Source organism: Malaya genurostris, chromosome 2 (genome assembly GCF_030247185.1).
Source record: "Malaya genurostris strain Urasoe2022 chromosome 2, Malgen_1.1, whole genome shotgun sequence".
NCBI classification, from domain to species: Eukaryota; Metazoa; Arthropoda; class Insecta; order Diptera; family Culicidae; genus Malaya; species Malaya genurostris.
Window position 1 is genome coordinate 10,784,753 of NC_080571.1, and position 15,703 is coordinate 10,800,455.

At 36.1% G+C, this 15,703-nt stretch overlaps 1 protein-coding gene across 9 annotated transcripts in view; it reads left to right on the forward strand.

Moving 5' to 3' along the window:
* LOC131427476 (uncharacterized) overlaps window positions 1-15,703 on the forward strand; it is a 51,325-nt gene that overhangs the window by 16,895 nt on the left and 18,727 nt on the right. For 2 of the 9 annotated variants that reach the window (XM_058590697.1, XM_058590694.1), the window contains exon 2: window positions 3,429-4,024. In XM_058590697.1, the coding sequence (XP_058446680.1) occupies window positions 3,799-4,024 (226 nt within the window). In that variant the 5' untranslated portion in view covers window positions 3,429-3,798. Of the gene's footprint in view, window positions 1-254; window positions 4,025-15,703 lie in introns of all 9 variants that reach the window. The other 7 variants (XM_058590698.1, XM_058590696.1, XM_058590701.1 and 4 more) reach the window with 5 other exon arrangements.

Here is a 15,703-nt window from a genome sequence, read left to right on the forward strand (position 1 = left end):
GTCGGAAAACGATGTTTGAGGTGGTTCTGAAATTCAAGATGGCGACTTCCGGTTTCTTGATATTCCTTGAAAACCCTTAAAATGTGTGTATTTTCGGAACGGGATTAATGAGTGAATGTCGGAAAACGATGTTTGAGGTGGTTCTGAAATTCAAGATGGCGACTTCCGGTTTCTTGATATTCCTTGAAAACCCTTAAAATGTGTGTATTTTCGGAACGGGATTAATGAGTGAATGTCGGAAAACGATGTTTGAGGTGGTTCTGAAATTCAAGATGGCGACTTCCGGTTTCTTGATATTCCTTGAAAACCCTTAAAATATGAGTATTTTCAGAACGGGATTGACGAGTAGATGTCGGAAAACGATGTTTGAGGTGGTTCTGAAATTCAAGATGGCGACTTCCGGTTTCTTGATATTCCTCGAAAACCCTTAAAATATGAGTATTTTCAGAACGGGATTGATGAGTAGATGTCGGAAAACGATGTTTGAGGTGGTTCTGAAATTCAAGATGGCGACTTCCGGTTTCTTGATATTCCTTGAAAACCCTTAAAATATGAGTATTTTCAGAACGGGATTGATGAGTAGATGTCGGAAAACGATGTTTGAGGTGGTTCTGAAATTCAAGATGGCGACTTCCGGTTTCTTGATATTCCTTGAAAACCCTTAAAATATGAGTATTTTCAGAACGGGATTAATGAGTAGATGTCGGAAAACGATGTTTGAGGTGGTTCTGAAATTCAAGATGGCGACTTCCGGTTTCTTGATATTCCTTGAAAACCCTTACAATATGTGTATTTTCAGAACCAGATTGACGAGTAGATGTCGGAAAACAATGTTTGTGGTGGTTCTGAAATCCAAGATGGCGACTTCCGGTTCCTTGATATTCCTTGAAAACCCTTACAATGTGTGTATTTTCGGAACGGGATTAATGAGTGAATGTCGGAAAACGATGTTTGAGGTGGTTCTGAAATTCAAGATGGCTACTTCCGGTGGTTTCTTGATATTCCTTGAAAACCCTTAAAATGTGTGTATTTTCGGAACGGGATTAATGAGTGAATGTCGGAAAACGATGTTTGAGGTGGTTCTGAAATTCAAGATGGCGACTTCCGGTTTCTTGATATTCCTTGAAAACCCTTAAAATATGAGTATTTTCAGAACGGGATTGATGAGTAGATGTCGGAAAACGATGTTTGAGGTGGTTCTGAAATTCAAGATGGCGACTTCCGGTTTCTTGATATTCCTTGAAAACCCTTAAAATATGAGTATTTTCAGAACGGGATTGATGAGTAGATGTCGGCAAACGATGTTTGAGGTGGTTCTTAAATTCAAGATGGCGACTTCCGGTTTCTTGATATTCCTTGAAAACCCTTACAATGTGTGTATTTTCAGAACCAGATTGACGAGTAGATGTCGGAAAACAATGTTTGAGGTGGTTCTGAAATCCAAGATGGCGACTTCCGGTTCCTTGATATTCCTTGAAAACCCTTACAATGTGTGTATTTTCGGAACGGGATTAATGAGTGAATGTCGGAAAACGATGTTTGAGGTGGTTCTGAAATTCAAGATGGCTACTTCCGGTGGTTTCTTGATATTCCTTGAAAACCCTTAAAATGTGTGTATTTTCAGAACGGGATTGATGACTAGATGTCGGAAAACGATGTTTGAGGTTGTTCTGGAATCCAAGATGGCGATTTCCGGTTTCTTGATATTCCTTGAAAACCCTTACAATGTGTGTATTTTCGGAACGGGATTAATGAGTGAATGTCGGAAAACGATGTTTGAGGTGGTTCTGAAATTCAAGATGGCGACTTCCGGTTTCTTGATATTCCTTGAAAACCCTTAAAATATGAGTATTTTCAGAACGGGATTGATGAGTAGATGTCGGAAAACGTAAAAAAAAAACGTGTGTATTTTCAGAACGGGATTGATGATGATGAGTAGATGTCGGAAAACAATGTTTGAGGTGGTTCTGAAATTCAAGATGGCGACTTCCGGTATCTTGATATTCCTTGAAAACCCTTACAATATAGATATTTTCGGAATGAATTAGATTTCAAAACGATCACAAACATCTTTCTTTTTGGGTACCTTCATACCAAATCGTTTCTGAAAATATTCATATTGTGAGTAATTTCAAAGACTATCAATAGACCGGAAGTGATCATCTTGGATTCAGAACGATCACAAACATCGTTTTTATGGCACCACATCAAATCCTTTCCGAAAATACCCATACTGTAAGGGTTTTCAAGGAATATCAAGAACCGGAAGTCGCCATCTTGAATTTCAGAACCACCTCAAACATCGTTTTCCGACATCTGCTTATCAATCCCGTTCCGAAAATACACATATTGTTAGCAGTTGTTAGCAATATCAATAAACCGGAAGCCGCCATCTTGGATTTTGAAACGAGCGCAAACTTCATTTTCTTCTACTTACTCTTCACATCCGTTTCCAAAATAGCCATATGATGAGCTGTTTCCACTTTCATTACACAAAATTTTTTTTACGAAGTTAATTCCCAATAACGTAAACTTTTTTTTCGAATCAAATCCCAAATAACGTAAACTTTTTTACGAAAATAATTTTCTAGCAATGAACTTTGTTCTGTTGCAATAGTATCGTATATGGTCCATTTTACTGAAAAATGAACTAAGCTTGTTTTACCCACTAGAAGTATCCAAAACTAATTGATTTCCTTTGTTCTATTTCTATGTCTCGCACTCAAGTTCTGTTGTCCAGTAAGTCTCTCTCATTCAAATTTATTCTAGTAAAAAAAGCACGTCTCTCGTGCATGATCAAAGCAGTATTATATTCACGAGTTAATCAGTTTCCAATTGATTACTGTCATTGTTTTTACTGGGGGACAAATTCTTGAACGAAGCGAACCCACCCACCCAGACTATCTATCACTGCAATCGAAGCGTCCCTCCCGTTTTGCCGCCACTGACGACGGTAGGTACACAAATTTCCGTTGGGTAAAGCAACACCCAGAAAAACAGGGAAGAAAATCCTTCTACAGTTCCGGATGAAACAGCACAGCCGGACGGGGGGGGGGGTTGGTGGAAGAAACCAGCGATCCTTTGACGAACCGAACGAAATAGCGGATATTGTGATTACTTTTTATTGTTGCACATCAGCAGTATCCTTTGGTTGTTCCGAACAACCCAGGGACCGTGCTGCCAAGTTGGGACCGGAGTTAGCCGTCGTTAGACTCGTGCCAGCTGGCGAACGGTTTTTTCCCCCGGTATCTACGGGTGCACGAAATGGGATGGGATGGGTGGCAAAGGGAAAGCTTATAATCGGGGCTATTCGGAAGCGAAATATGCGGGAAAATAGCTACCGTTGCCGGGACTGGGTTTGTGACTGAAGGTCCCATTTCCATCCAATGGCAACGATTGGAACAAATTTGTAAGATATTACTTCCCAGATAACCTTCAACCGATTTGAAATTTACCAGAATTAGCTCGTACAATTGTTTCCTCCAAAAACACAAACCACACGGAATCACTCGAACAAACAGCTAAAACTGTTGCTGCCATCATCAAAATCAGTGCAAGTGCCGATGAAATGAGCAGTGAAACCCGAACAGATTGCGATTATGGCACCCCCCTCTTCTTTGCGAAACATTTAAGCGAAGATCAGCGACCGTGTGCTGAAGCATAAAGCAATAACACACCCGCAAGTGTACATATCAAAAGAGTGACATAGCAAGCCGTGCCAAGTGAGAGAAGCCAGCGGAATATCGCACAGTGAGTTTTAATACCAGCAGGCAGCAGTGGGTGGAGCAGGCAGCAGGAATGGGTGGCAAAGGTGAAGAATGCTGCCGATGCTGCCGAGGAGGAAGCAGCGTGGATGCAAAATTTAATTTAATGCCGAACAAAGCGAAGAAGCTCCTGCGCTATCGTCGGCATCTTGCCGGAACTGGCGACAGCGGCGGGCTCCGGCGAGTGCTTTGGAGTCGAACCAACGGAATAACGATGAGGAGCTTCATTGGAATGCTTTTGGGATTACTTACAATATCAGGTAATTTGAGAAATGCTTTTGTCTATTGTCGTGCGGGGTTCGTATTGGCGGTGGATGGTGAGTTATCGCGGCGGTGCGAGGCCGTACCCAAAAGGTACGGGACAATTCATATTGTTTATTCGGTGCTGGGAGCTATTTGATGTCGTGGAGGAAATTTTCAACTCAACGAAAGGGACACAATTTGAGAAAAGGTTACCATTCACAATCGAGGCAAAATCCTACCAGGAACTTGTCGGAATGTCGTGAATTGTAGCTGAGAAAGGGGTACGCGTGAGGGGCAAAGTGCACGTACCGGGGGCGTGTTTCACTGTTTTCAAGTTTTCACGACAAAATCCTCAGGGAATTGGAATTTGAGCACTAATTTGTTACCATATACTGGGTAAGTTGGTTGGAGATGAACATATAGCAAAGTGGTGGAACTTTTCTAAGCCCTAAGGATTTCGGAATATAAATTCGATATTATTGAGACGATACACGCTATTCAGCATATGTGGTTTTTTTTTGTCTCTTCCAACCGATAGTCGATTGGCAATCATTTTATACTGTTTCCTATTTCCCAGGGAATCGTAGCTTAATGAATTGACTAGTAATCGGAATAGTCCTGAGGATAATATGTAAATTAGTATGGAGCAAAATATAAAAACTTCCATAGGAACGGGACAGTACACAAAATGGCTAGAAATAAGAAACAAATTGAACATGTCCAACCTCTCTCATATCACTCATATTCTCATACATATGAAACTGTGGCATACTTCAAAATACCTTTTTTCGACACTTGAAGGAAATCAAAAAAGTTTGCTATGATCGAATTCCGAAGATTTTTTTTTTTATTTACTCTAAATTACGGGTTCGAAGAATTAAACACACTTCACTCTGTAACTCCGAAACCAAAGATCTGTTACGGATAAAATTTCAATAGCACCATATGAAATAACTAGATCTTTCAATCGAATCTATGTCTATAAAAATCGGTGCCGAATGAAAAGTATTACAGAAAAACAATACAATTTATGGTTACAGAGTCATTCAAAGCTTCTCAACGACCACAGAATCATATTTCATTAAATTGGTTATAAACTTCTCAATGATTGTTTACAAACTTTTTACAAAAAAAATGCAGCATGAAACTTTGTTTCATTTCCTCCAAAGTTTTTCTTTCGGATGATAAAAATGTTGGATTTGAATATAATTGAGAGCTCGTAAAAATAAACTTATGATCTAACAGTGTATTAGGAGGGATGGTATGAAGCAGAGCTGGAAATAAGCCCATTTTGCGCACGAAAATGTGAATCAAGATTTCCGTTTGTGAATCAAAAAAACCGAACACCGTGAATTGAAAAAATTGGTAAAAAAATGGTATAAACTTAAATTGCGATTATATTTTAAATTGTGGAAACTGTATATTACACATAGTAGCAGCAGATCTTACGCATACGCCTCTTTTCATTGCGCTGTGACAAATTTGTTCTCATTCGCAGAAGAGAACCATGCGCAGGCGAAGAGCTTTAGCTGCTCTCAAGGATGGCTTTCATCGTATAAAAGAACGCTCACTGGCAATTCTTCACACGATTGAATCGGTGCCATCAAAGAGAGACGGATATCATCGCAACAACAAAAACCCGGCATGGCTCATTTAACATCAGAACAAATTGGCTCAAATGGCACCTTATAATTTATTTAAAATTGTTTGCGTGGTCATACATAAAAACATTCAAATATGATCTAGAATTAAATATGGTAATCACGCTAGTAATCTCAATTATATTATACACAAACTCACCCTGAACTACTTGCACTTGCTGGTCAATGACAGCCAAATGATCTTTTCATATCGCGTTGCCGTGGTCTATACGTGGCGCTCTGAACTCGAGTACTTCGTCTTGTGCGCCGAAATTTACACACATTTCATTTACCTCTAACAACAAATTTCAAGTATCTCTTGTCACTGTGTTAGTGTCTTTGCCGTGCACATGAGTTCCTGCATAGATTCAAGAAAAGAAGGAATTACTCAGCTCAGCTCTAAGATTTGTTGTTCTCTGTCACATTTGGCTCCGTAAGAGCTTGTATGCACACCTTCAGGAGAGGTTTCAGTAGCCTATGCTTATGGTAGTTGAAAACAAATTGCTGTTTCAGTTGCAACTTCGAAGCGGTTTTATTGATGAAGTAATTGACAGGTTTGCTCAACGTACAGCGGACCGAATTCTTCTCTTGTATCATGAGACGTTTAATAAAAAATTCCCATCCAAAAATATATCGCTATTTTATTGTATTGAAAAACACAGGCGATTATCCATTCCTTAATCTTTAGTTTTCACTTACACAAACTGTTACGTTTGATATCATACCACATAAACAGTGCACAACCTGTAAAGTTTTCATGAAAATTGCCGGCTAAGTTTTTATACGGTTAATTCATTCAAAGTTTTTTGTCCAGTTCTTGCATTAAAATGACTTTAAACGTTTTCTGCTTCCAGTTTTAGTCCGGTTTTGGTACACAAAATATTATTTTCTGGTTTTTGTATTCAACAGCTACTGAAAGGGGGTTCCGATTAGTTGCACTTATAGGCCGTTCATATAACGCTCAATAGTTTTTTGAAATCTACTACGTTTCAAACAGTATCACACGCAGAGATTTTTTGTTAAAAAGTTTAGGAAAATTATGTTTTATTGATGTCTATTCATGTTAACTTGAATATGTGTATTAGGCATCAGAGAACTTTTTTGTTGTTGTCGCTTATTTTATTCACGATGTATAAAGCTAAAATTACTGTGGTATATAACTTAAAAATGGAACTGGTATCGATCGATTTTCACGAAGTTGTTGTTACTGGATTTTCATTCAGATCCAGCTTCCGACTCAGAAAAAAAATTAAAACTGGCATATAAATGAACACAAAAAAGTTAAAAATCTACAAAACTGATCTCACACATACATTTCAAATTACCTTTTATGTCGAATGTATAAACAGAATCAGGAATATATTCAAAAAATATTTCGAGTTTGATTTTTCTGCTCATTTGATAGAACGTTTCGCTGAGAATCCATACGTAAAAGATCCTGCAGTTGAATTCTTAAACGTCACAGGCAGTGAAACTGTTAACTTCGAAGATACTCTCGAATCAAATCGTAATCACTAGCAAAGATGATCGCTTGTGATCTTTCCCTATACATAAAGTGATCTTTGATACTGATCCAACCCTTTTAAGATCAGTTGATCAGTGATCGTTGAATCACATCGTTCAAAATCAATACTGATCTTCCGTCACTCAAAATTGGTAGTGATTTTGAGCTACTATCACCACTGATTCCTGTAAGATCAAATCACTGGACGATTTGATCAGCTTTGAGCATTGTGGAAAAAAATCACATATGAACAAGATCGGACGGGTTTATGAAAATAATTAGTTTGGATCGTAATCACATTGATAATTTTTTTCCCAACTGGTCGATGTTGATAATGATGTTCAGGCACTATTTAGATTAAACTTAATAAAACGCTATTTCACATAAATTTGATTTTTAGAAGTAACAGAAGTGCAACGTTTGAATGATGCGTTTGAATCGGCGTAGCAAAATCTTGCACTCCTGTTACTTTTGTGTATGATATTCAAGCTAAATAGGGTAATAATCAGCTGCATAGCACGCTTTGTGATTGGATATGGTTTTTTACCTTTTTTTATATATATAAAAAATAGGTATAGAATTCGCTCAAACTTTCGAAAAATTTTCCGAGGCCCGGAGGGCCGAATGTCATATACCAATCGATTCAGCTCAACGAACTGAGCAAATGTCTGTGTGTGTGTCTGTATGTGTGTTGTCAACTAAGAGGTCGAGATCTCAGAGATGGCTGGACCGATTTTGATCAAACTAGTCGCAAATGAAAGGTCTCCCCGTCACCCAGAACGCTATTGAATGGTTTAGAGATCGGATGTTTACTTTTTGAGTTATACGAAGTTTTATGTCAAAATTTTCAGTTTTTTGACAGTATCTGTCACATTTGACCTTGAAAACAGAATATGTTTCCAGACTTAGATTTCGCTCGGTAATACCTATCCAACAAGCCATAGATTGTTAAAATCCGTCCATTTTTAACGGAGATATCGATATTTTTGTGTAAGCCCTATTCCAGTAGAAGGAATTTTGAGCGCTGTATGAAAAAGCAATGCTTGGGAGCAACATGAAACACGATTTTTTATACTGTTACATATAATTGTTTCTAAGTACCAAAAAGACTGTGTACAGCATCCTTTTTTATGACAATTTGCCTCGAACCAATTTTAGCACGGTTCATTTTTGGCAACATAATCTTTCGAATATGGCATATGTAAACCAGATGATACCAGCATTATCGAGTTGGAAGTAATTCCATAATTATATTGATTTAAACTATTTACAGCAATAAATGCTGGAAGAACATGACTTCCATATACCATACGACTCAGTTCGTCGAGATCAGCAAATGCGTGTGTGACAAATAAATTCACTCAATTTTCTCGGAGATGGTTAAACCGTTTTCTACAAACTCAGATTCATATGAAAAGTCGTATACTCTCAACCAAGGTTCCTGAATTACGTTTGGATCCGACTTCTGATTGCGGAACCACAGGATGATATGTGAAACGAAATTAAAATAATGCAATTAATTTTTCTCGTAGATGGCTGAACCGATCTAAGATTCAAATGAAATTTAAGAATCATCTATGATTCAAATGAGAGGTCTTAAAATCCTATAAAACCTCTTACTTTTTAGTCAGATCCGACTTCTGGTTTAGAAAATGCAGGGTGATTAGTATAAAAATGTCAATTTCACATAAATTAATCAGATTTATCGGGTTTGCAGATTTGGATAGTCGATTACCAAATAAATTTATTTCAGTTTGAGCGGTATTCGTTTTTGGATTCGGAATGTACCCCCAAATTTTAATTCGCACTACAATTTCTCAAAGATTCAAATCTACACACTGCTCAGGTGAATTTAACTGATTTCGGCTACACCGATTTTAGAATTCCGGTTCCAGTATCGAATCGATTCTCAAAGCTCAATCATTTTCTCAAAAAAGACCAAATCGAACTTCAAAAACAAATATTACATGACTTAAGGTCCCATACAAAATTGGTGAATTTTATCCGATTCTGGAATTACAGATGATGAGTTTATAAATTTTATGTAAATTGTTTGGCGTATTAACTTATGGTCAATCGAATCATTTTGGGTTATGCTAGTTCCTGAATACCGGCTCTGGAAGTACCATAAATAATGACGAAAAACTCTAAATTTTAACTTACTTCGACATGGAATGTTCAATCGATTGTCACACGTTAGGATTAAAATTTGATACGATTTGCAGTTTCGAAATTACAGGGTAATGAGTGATTAAAATCTCAATTTGCCGTTTAAAACGACGATAATTAAAATAATGTCATGAGAACTAAAACACCTAAGAATATCCATGCAAAAACACATGTATATTGATAAAAAAAAGGTATCATCTCACTGCTAGGTGGATTAATCACGTTTTTTTCATTATAATTACTATTCATCGCAGCATGCATGTAAATATTAATAGCTGTTTTTATTGATGATATTACTCTACCACGACGGTATTGCTGAATACATTTCAAATACATCACGAAGCATGGAATTTCGATGCAACCGACAAAATAACTCTCCTAACGAGCCATCGGATAATCCATACCCGAGAAAATTGAGCGATAATCAGTTTTGACGTTTACGTTACTCATACCATTATATTACCGGAACCGTAAGTGACATCCATTTGAACTTCAAACCTGTTTAATGAACGCAGTGTAGCGTCTTCGAAGTTGTGATTCGTTTCTCAGCAACTCACAGCTAAAAGTTCGCTTTATTCAAGTTCATAAGTAAGATACTTTTTCAATCCATTTGCTTACATTTAGTCTTCCTATAAATTCACTTCCCTCGCAATATTACGTTTCACTACACGGATAAAAATCTATTTCCGGAACCATGATTAAAAATCACGAAATCATGAATCATGTTTAACATGAATAATAAGTCATGATTTCATGATCAAAACGATTGATGTCATGAACAATAACACATCTTTCATGAAAATTTTCATGATATCAATCATTTTGCTCATGAAATTTCATGAGAAGACATGGTTCATGATTTCATGATTAAAAAACTATGGTACCGGCAATAGATTTCTACCCGTGTAACGATCGAACGTATTTGATTCTTGCGCTCATTAATAAAAGTATTTTATTAAAGAATTGTATAATTGAATTTTACAGTATTACTTGCAGAATAAATACAGATAACCGTCATTCCGATCCACGTTAACTGCACCAGACGCTGAATTGGTACAGTGATGCCAGAAACTGTTGATCACAATAAAATTTCTAGGGTACAATACAGTTTATTGTACATTTACGACAAAATTTAGATTAAAATTGTAGGTATCATGCTCTCATACAAAGCTTTTGAATGTCATTTGGATCCGACTTCCGGTTCCAAAATTTTACAAACTTAGACTCAAATAAAAGGATCAAACTTTTGGTTCTGGAAATACAGCATTGCATATCACCACCCAAAAAATGTTAATAATGTCACTAGCTTTCTCGAGAATGATGCTGATTTTGAAAAACGTAAATTCAAATGGAAACTTCTATAGTCCCATAAAAAGGTTATTGAATGTCATCCGGATCCGATTTCCGATTCCGGAATTACAGGTTGATGTTTGTTAAAAAATGAAAACAATAATAATAAACAGCTCAACTGATTTACACCATCTCAGTTTTAACTAGGAGGTCTTACGATTCTAAAAACAATCCCGATATTTTATTCAGATCTTACGATTCTAAAAACAATCCCGATATATTTATTCAGATCTAATTTCCGGTTTCGAAGGTACATGATGCTTAGAGTAAACATGTCAATTTTAGAAGTATTTTTTTACATAAGTAACCATGTGATGAGAAGCGAATTCTTTAAATTGGTTATTTAATTTAGATGAGGATAGTCTATGCCCAAATAAACTAAAATGAAATTCAAATACAATGACTGCTGATTTCAATTCGACTTCCGGCTATAGAAATACAAGGTGAGGAGTTTTTAAAATTTCAGCTGCAGAAAATATAGAAATTCTTTTAAATTTGACTCAATACTGTTTCAATTTATAGTTCATATTAGATGGAATGAACCGCATCGGTCTCCAGTTTTTAGTTACGGAAGTACCGGAAATACTGGTCAATATCTTTACAATAGAGCTCACTTTATTTTCTCATATATTCTTAAATTAACTTAAATTGTATTTGAAATTGTAAAAATGTATTAGGCAAACGTAGTAGTATTATGCAATGGAAATCATAAAAACTGTTTTGTAAACATTTTAAATTTGTAGTATTTCTATGAATCCACGCTATCATATACAGAATATATTGAATAATAAGAGCAAAATTGAAGAGTTTTCTTTTATTGTTCCGATACTGGACAACCTATATGATTCATTGAAAAAAGTTTGTTCACAGTTCATTCAATGATTAGTAACAATATACTGAAATTTGTTCGTATGGTCGATGTGAACTTATGGAAGGGTCGGTAACAACAAATCTAATTGCTTTTCTCTGATATTTTTCAATTGTAAAAACATTGAAATCAGTTGAACATTGAGAAAACAGTATATTGTACAGTCGACTAAATATTTTAGTCATCAAAGTACATTAAATATAGTCAAGCTCTTGTATTTAACTGATAATCATTTGTTTTAAAGTAAAATAAATAATTTATTTTACTACGGGTTTTATTTTGATGATTTTAGACATTATTGCCAACACTTCCAGGAAATGGAATCCAGTAAAGGCGAAATCAGTTTGTATGTCCTGTATCTGACATCAACAAAACATTGTAGCAGTTTTAAGCCCAATTTTGAAAACTTTCAACGTTTTTCCCACCGTCGCACTAAATGACTCTTTAAAATAAATTTAAACTCTCATCAACCTGTAGCTCCGAACCCGGAAATCGGATCCAAATAAAAGACGAGATTATAACACATTTTGTCTAAGTCTAAGTTGGTAAAAATTTGTCAGCGGTTTCCATGATATTGAAGTGTGTTCCACTTCAGTAATTTCGATTACTATTTGCAGTAATTTTGCAAGCGGAATTCGAAGACCGGTATACCGAAGTGGACCCGTTTCGTCAATTTCTAACAAGAATTATATATAGAAACATTTTTGAGCTCAATTTAATTTTTTTTGGGATTTGAAACACTCATCACTTTGTACTTCCGCATCCGGAACCGGATAAAACTAAATAATGTTTTGGTCTTATACAAGATTTCCATTTAAATCTGAATTCATGAAAGCCAGTCAAACCACCTTTAAGTAAAATGAGTAACATTATTTGACACATACACACATTGACATTACTAAACTACACGAACTGAGTCGATTAATATTTGATATTTGAGCCAAGTTTCACTAGTTGATTTCTCAACTAGTTGAATTGCATAGCTTTTCTATACGAAAAAAGTTAAACGACTTGAAATATATAATTATAAATATAATAATTTTAAATTTTAATATGAATACACATAGGAATAGGAATAGGAATAGGAATAGGAATAGGAATAGGAATAGGAATAGGAATAGGAATAGGAATAGGAATAGGAATAGGAATAGGAATAGGAATAGGAATAGGAATAGGAATAGGAATAGGAATAGGAATAGGAATAGGAATAGGAATAGGAATAGGAATAGGAATAGGAATAGGAATAGGAATAGGAATAGGAATAGGAATAGGAATAGGAATAGGAATAGGAATAGGAATAGGAATAGGAATAGGAATAGGAATAGGAATAGGAATAGGAATAGGAATAGGAATAGGAATAGGAATAGGAATAGGAATAGGAATAGGAATAGGAATAGGAATAGGAATAGGAATAGGAATAGGAATAGGAATAGGAATAGGAATAGGAATAGGAATAGGAATAGGAATAGGAATAGGAATAGGAATAGGAATAGGAATGGACAATCTTCGTTACAAGTACAATGATGAAAGAATTGAGGTATCACACGGATAAAATCCATACTAGAATCGTATTCCCTGATCTAGATCTTCATCGATATTTTAGGGGTCAGGGTCATTTCGCCGAATGCCATTTCGCCGAATGCCACTTCGCCGAATAATAAAATCGTCTAAAAATCTTAATTAGAATTGATTTAAAATAAAGACGAATTAAAGATGATAGCGTTAACGCACGTTTTGTTGACCTACCATTGTACTTCTTGAATAAATTGATTCATGAACCTCAGAACGGAGTTCCCAAGAAAACTTGTTGACTATTAGCTACTAAGTTACATCAAAGCAATTTCATAGGTGTATCTACCAGGCAAATGTATGTAGTATTTTTCCCTTTATTAAGTGAAAATGAAAAAAAATATCCGCTATCGACGATGGGTCGGCGGCCGACTCAGTTCTTCGGTTATGTGGCTGCGCCACATCAGTTATACAGGAGACATAACATACAGGAGACATGATCCTTTCGGCGAAATGACCCTTTCGGCAAAATGACCCTTTCGGCGAAATGACTCTTTCGACGAAATGACCTATTCGGCGAAACGACTTTCGACGAAATGACATTCGGCGAAACGACTTTCAGCGAAATGGCTTTCGGCAAAATGACCCGCTCCCCATTTTAGAAATGGTTGAATGCGACCCAGATCATCCCCATCCCAAGAAGCTTGCCACCTGACAATTGTCCTTCGGCAAGATGCGCTATACAATTCGTTGAAAACAATGGGTCGGCATATATATCACCCTCTAGAGCACCACACTTTTCTAAATTATCCGCTCTATCATTGTTTAGGATAAAGCAATAAACTGGAACCCGAGTTCTTCCCTCAGTAAACACACTTTTCCAATTTTTTGTGACATGCATCTTCACCATGGGCAGCCTCGGTACGTTTGAAGCGTAGTGGCAGAATGCTAGGTTAGACCAGAAAAGAGATGATTCTTTTTGCATAGCAAGAAACACTTCTTAAAGCACTCTTCTATGCAATTTTGGTACAAGTACCATGCGCGCGGGTGGTTTTAGAAAATTTGCGATGAAAATTTTGAAAAATTTGTATAAACCAAAAGCATACAGACCTTCGAAAAACTTTTATCTATCTGTAGCACAAAGATGACTAAAAAGTTCGGAGGATTTTCCGAGTCTTATCAAAAATAGCTTAGAAAAGTGAGTGTTTTCTGTGATCTTTCACAATTATTACACACATTCAAACTGAAGCGGATTTTCTTCAGTTCATTGAAAAATTGATCTTGTTCTGTGGAAAACTTAGAAAACTTTACAAACTAACATCATTTTGTTTATAAATGGAATTGACATCGTTGCAAAATAATTTGTATATCATTTAGTACTTCCAAATCGTCAAAATACAACGACATCGGTTATAGGAAATTCATTGATCTTCCATGAAAAGCGTGAAAATGAATCTGAATGTAAATCCTGTAGCCAGCATAAGGTTTATTTGAAAAAAAAACTTGTCATGTGATCGCATTATTTTTCCAAATAATTGTAATAGATTATTTTTCCAAATAATTGTAACACTCATTTTTATGAATTATTTTTGATAAGACTCGGAAAATCCTCCGATTTTTTCAACCATTTTCACCCTGCAGATAGATACAAGTTTTTCAAAGGTCTGCATGTTTTTGGTTATAGCAAATTTTTCAAATTTTCCATCGAAATTTTCCTAAAACCATCCGCGCGCATGGTATTTGGACAATGGCGTTAACTGTTCCTGAAATGATAAAACGCTTTATTCACCATATCCGCCAATCGCCTGCCAGATCAAGAACATCTTTGCAAATTTCGATCTTTTTTTTTCTTTCTAATTTCGACCTAACAACGAACATGACCTGTATTTTGACAAAACCAGTATTGACCAGTGCTTGACCAGTGTTTTGACAAAAGTTGAGCTCGACATAAGTTTCGTCATTCACCACCATGCAGCACAATTTGGTGAACAAGTCTCCGGGCACTTTTTCACAATCACTCAATTTTGTCGAAGATAGCTAAGCTGTTTTCGACAAGTGTTAAAACGTGATCATTTTTTTGAATTTCTAATTTGTAGTTCTATATAGAAAACGAAGCACTGTACCTCCTGGCAAACTAGATTTTTTATACTAATCTTAACCAAACTTTATCATGTATAGATGAGATTACATAGTGTAAGAATCAAGTTTTCTCTGGTTTCGATTAATGCGGTTTTAACCTTGTAAACATTTGCCTCTCATACCAAAACTTAGAGGACCGTATGTGCGGGATTGAGAATCGAACTCAGGTATGCTGCGTGAAAGCAACGACTAACCCATCACGCTGTTTCCTTCTCCCAGAACAAAGTTGTGCCGTTCAATACAACATGATTCAGGAATCAAATTCTCGATACACAGATTTTAAAAACGCGTACCAAAATAAAGTTTGAGGAACTCACGTCAGAAGAATACTGACTATTCAAGATTACCACGAATTTCGATGGTGATTTCCTTATGAGGATGTTTCGGTTGTTTTGATTGGTCAGTTAACGAAATTAGTTTTTCTTTTATTTGTGATTAATAGAGGGCTCAAATGTCATCAAAACACGTCATTATATAACAATAACATGTTAATGAGAAGATAGAACTATCATGACAC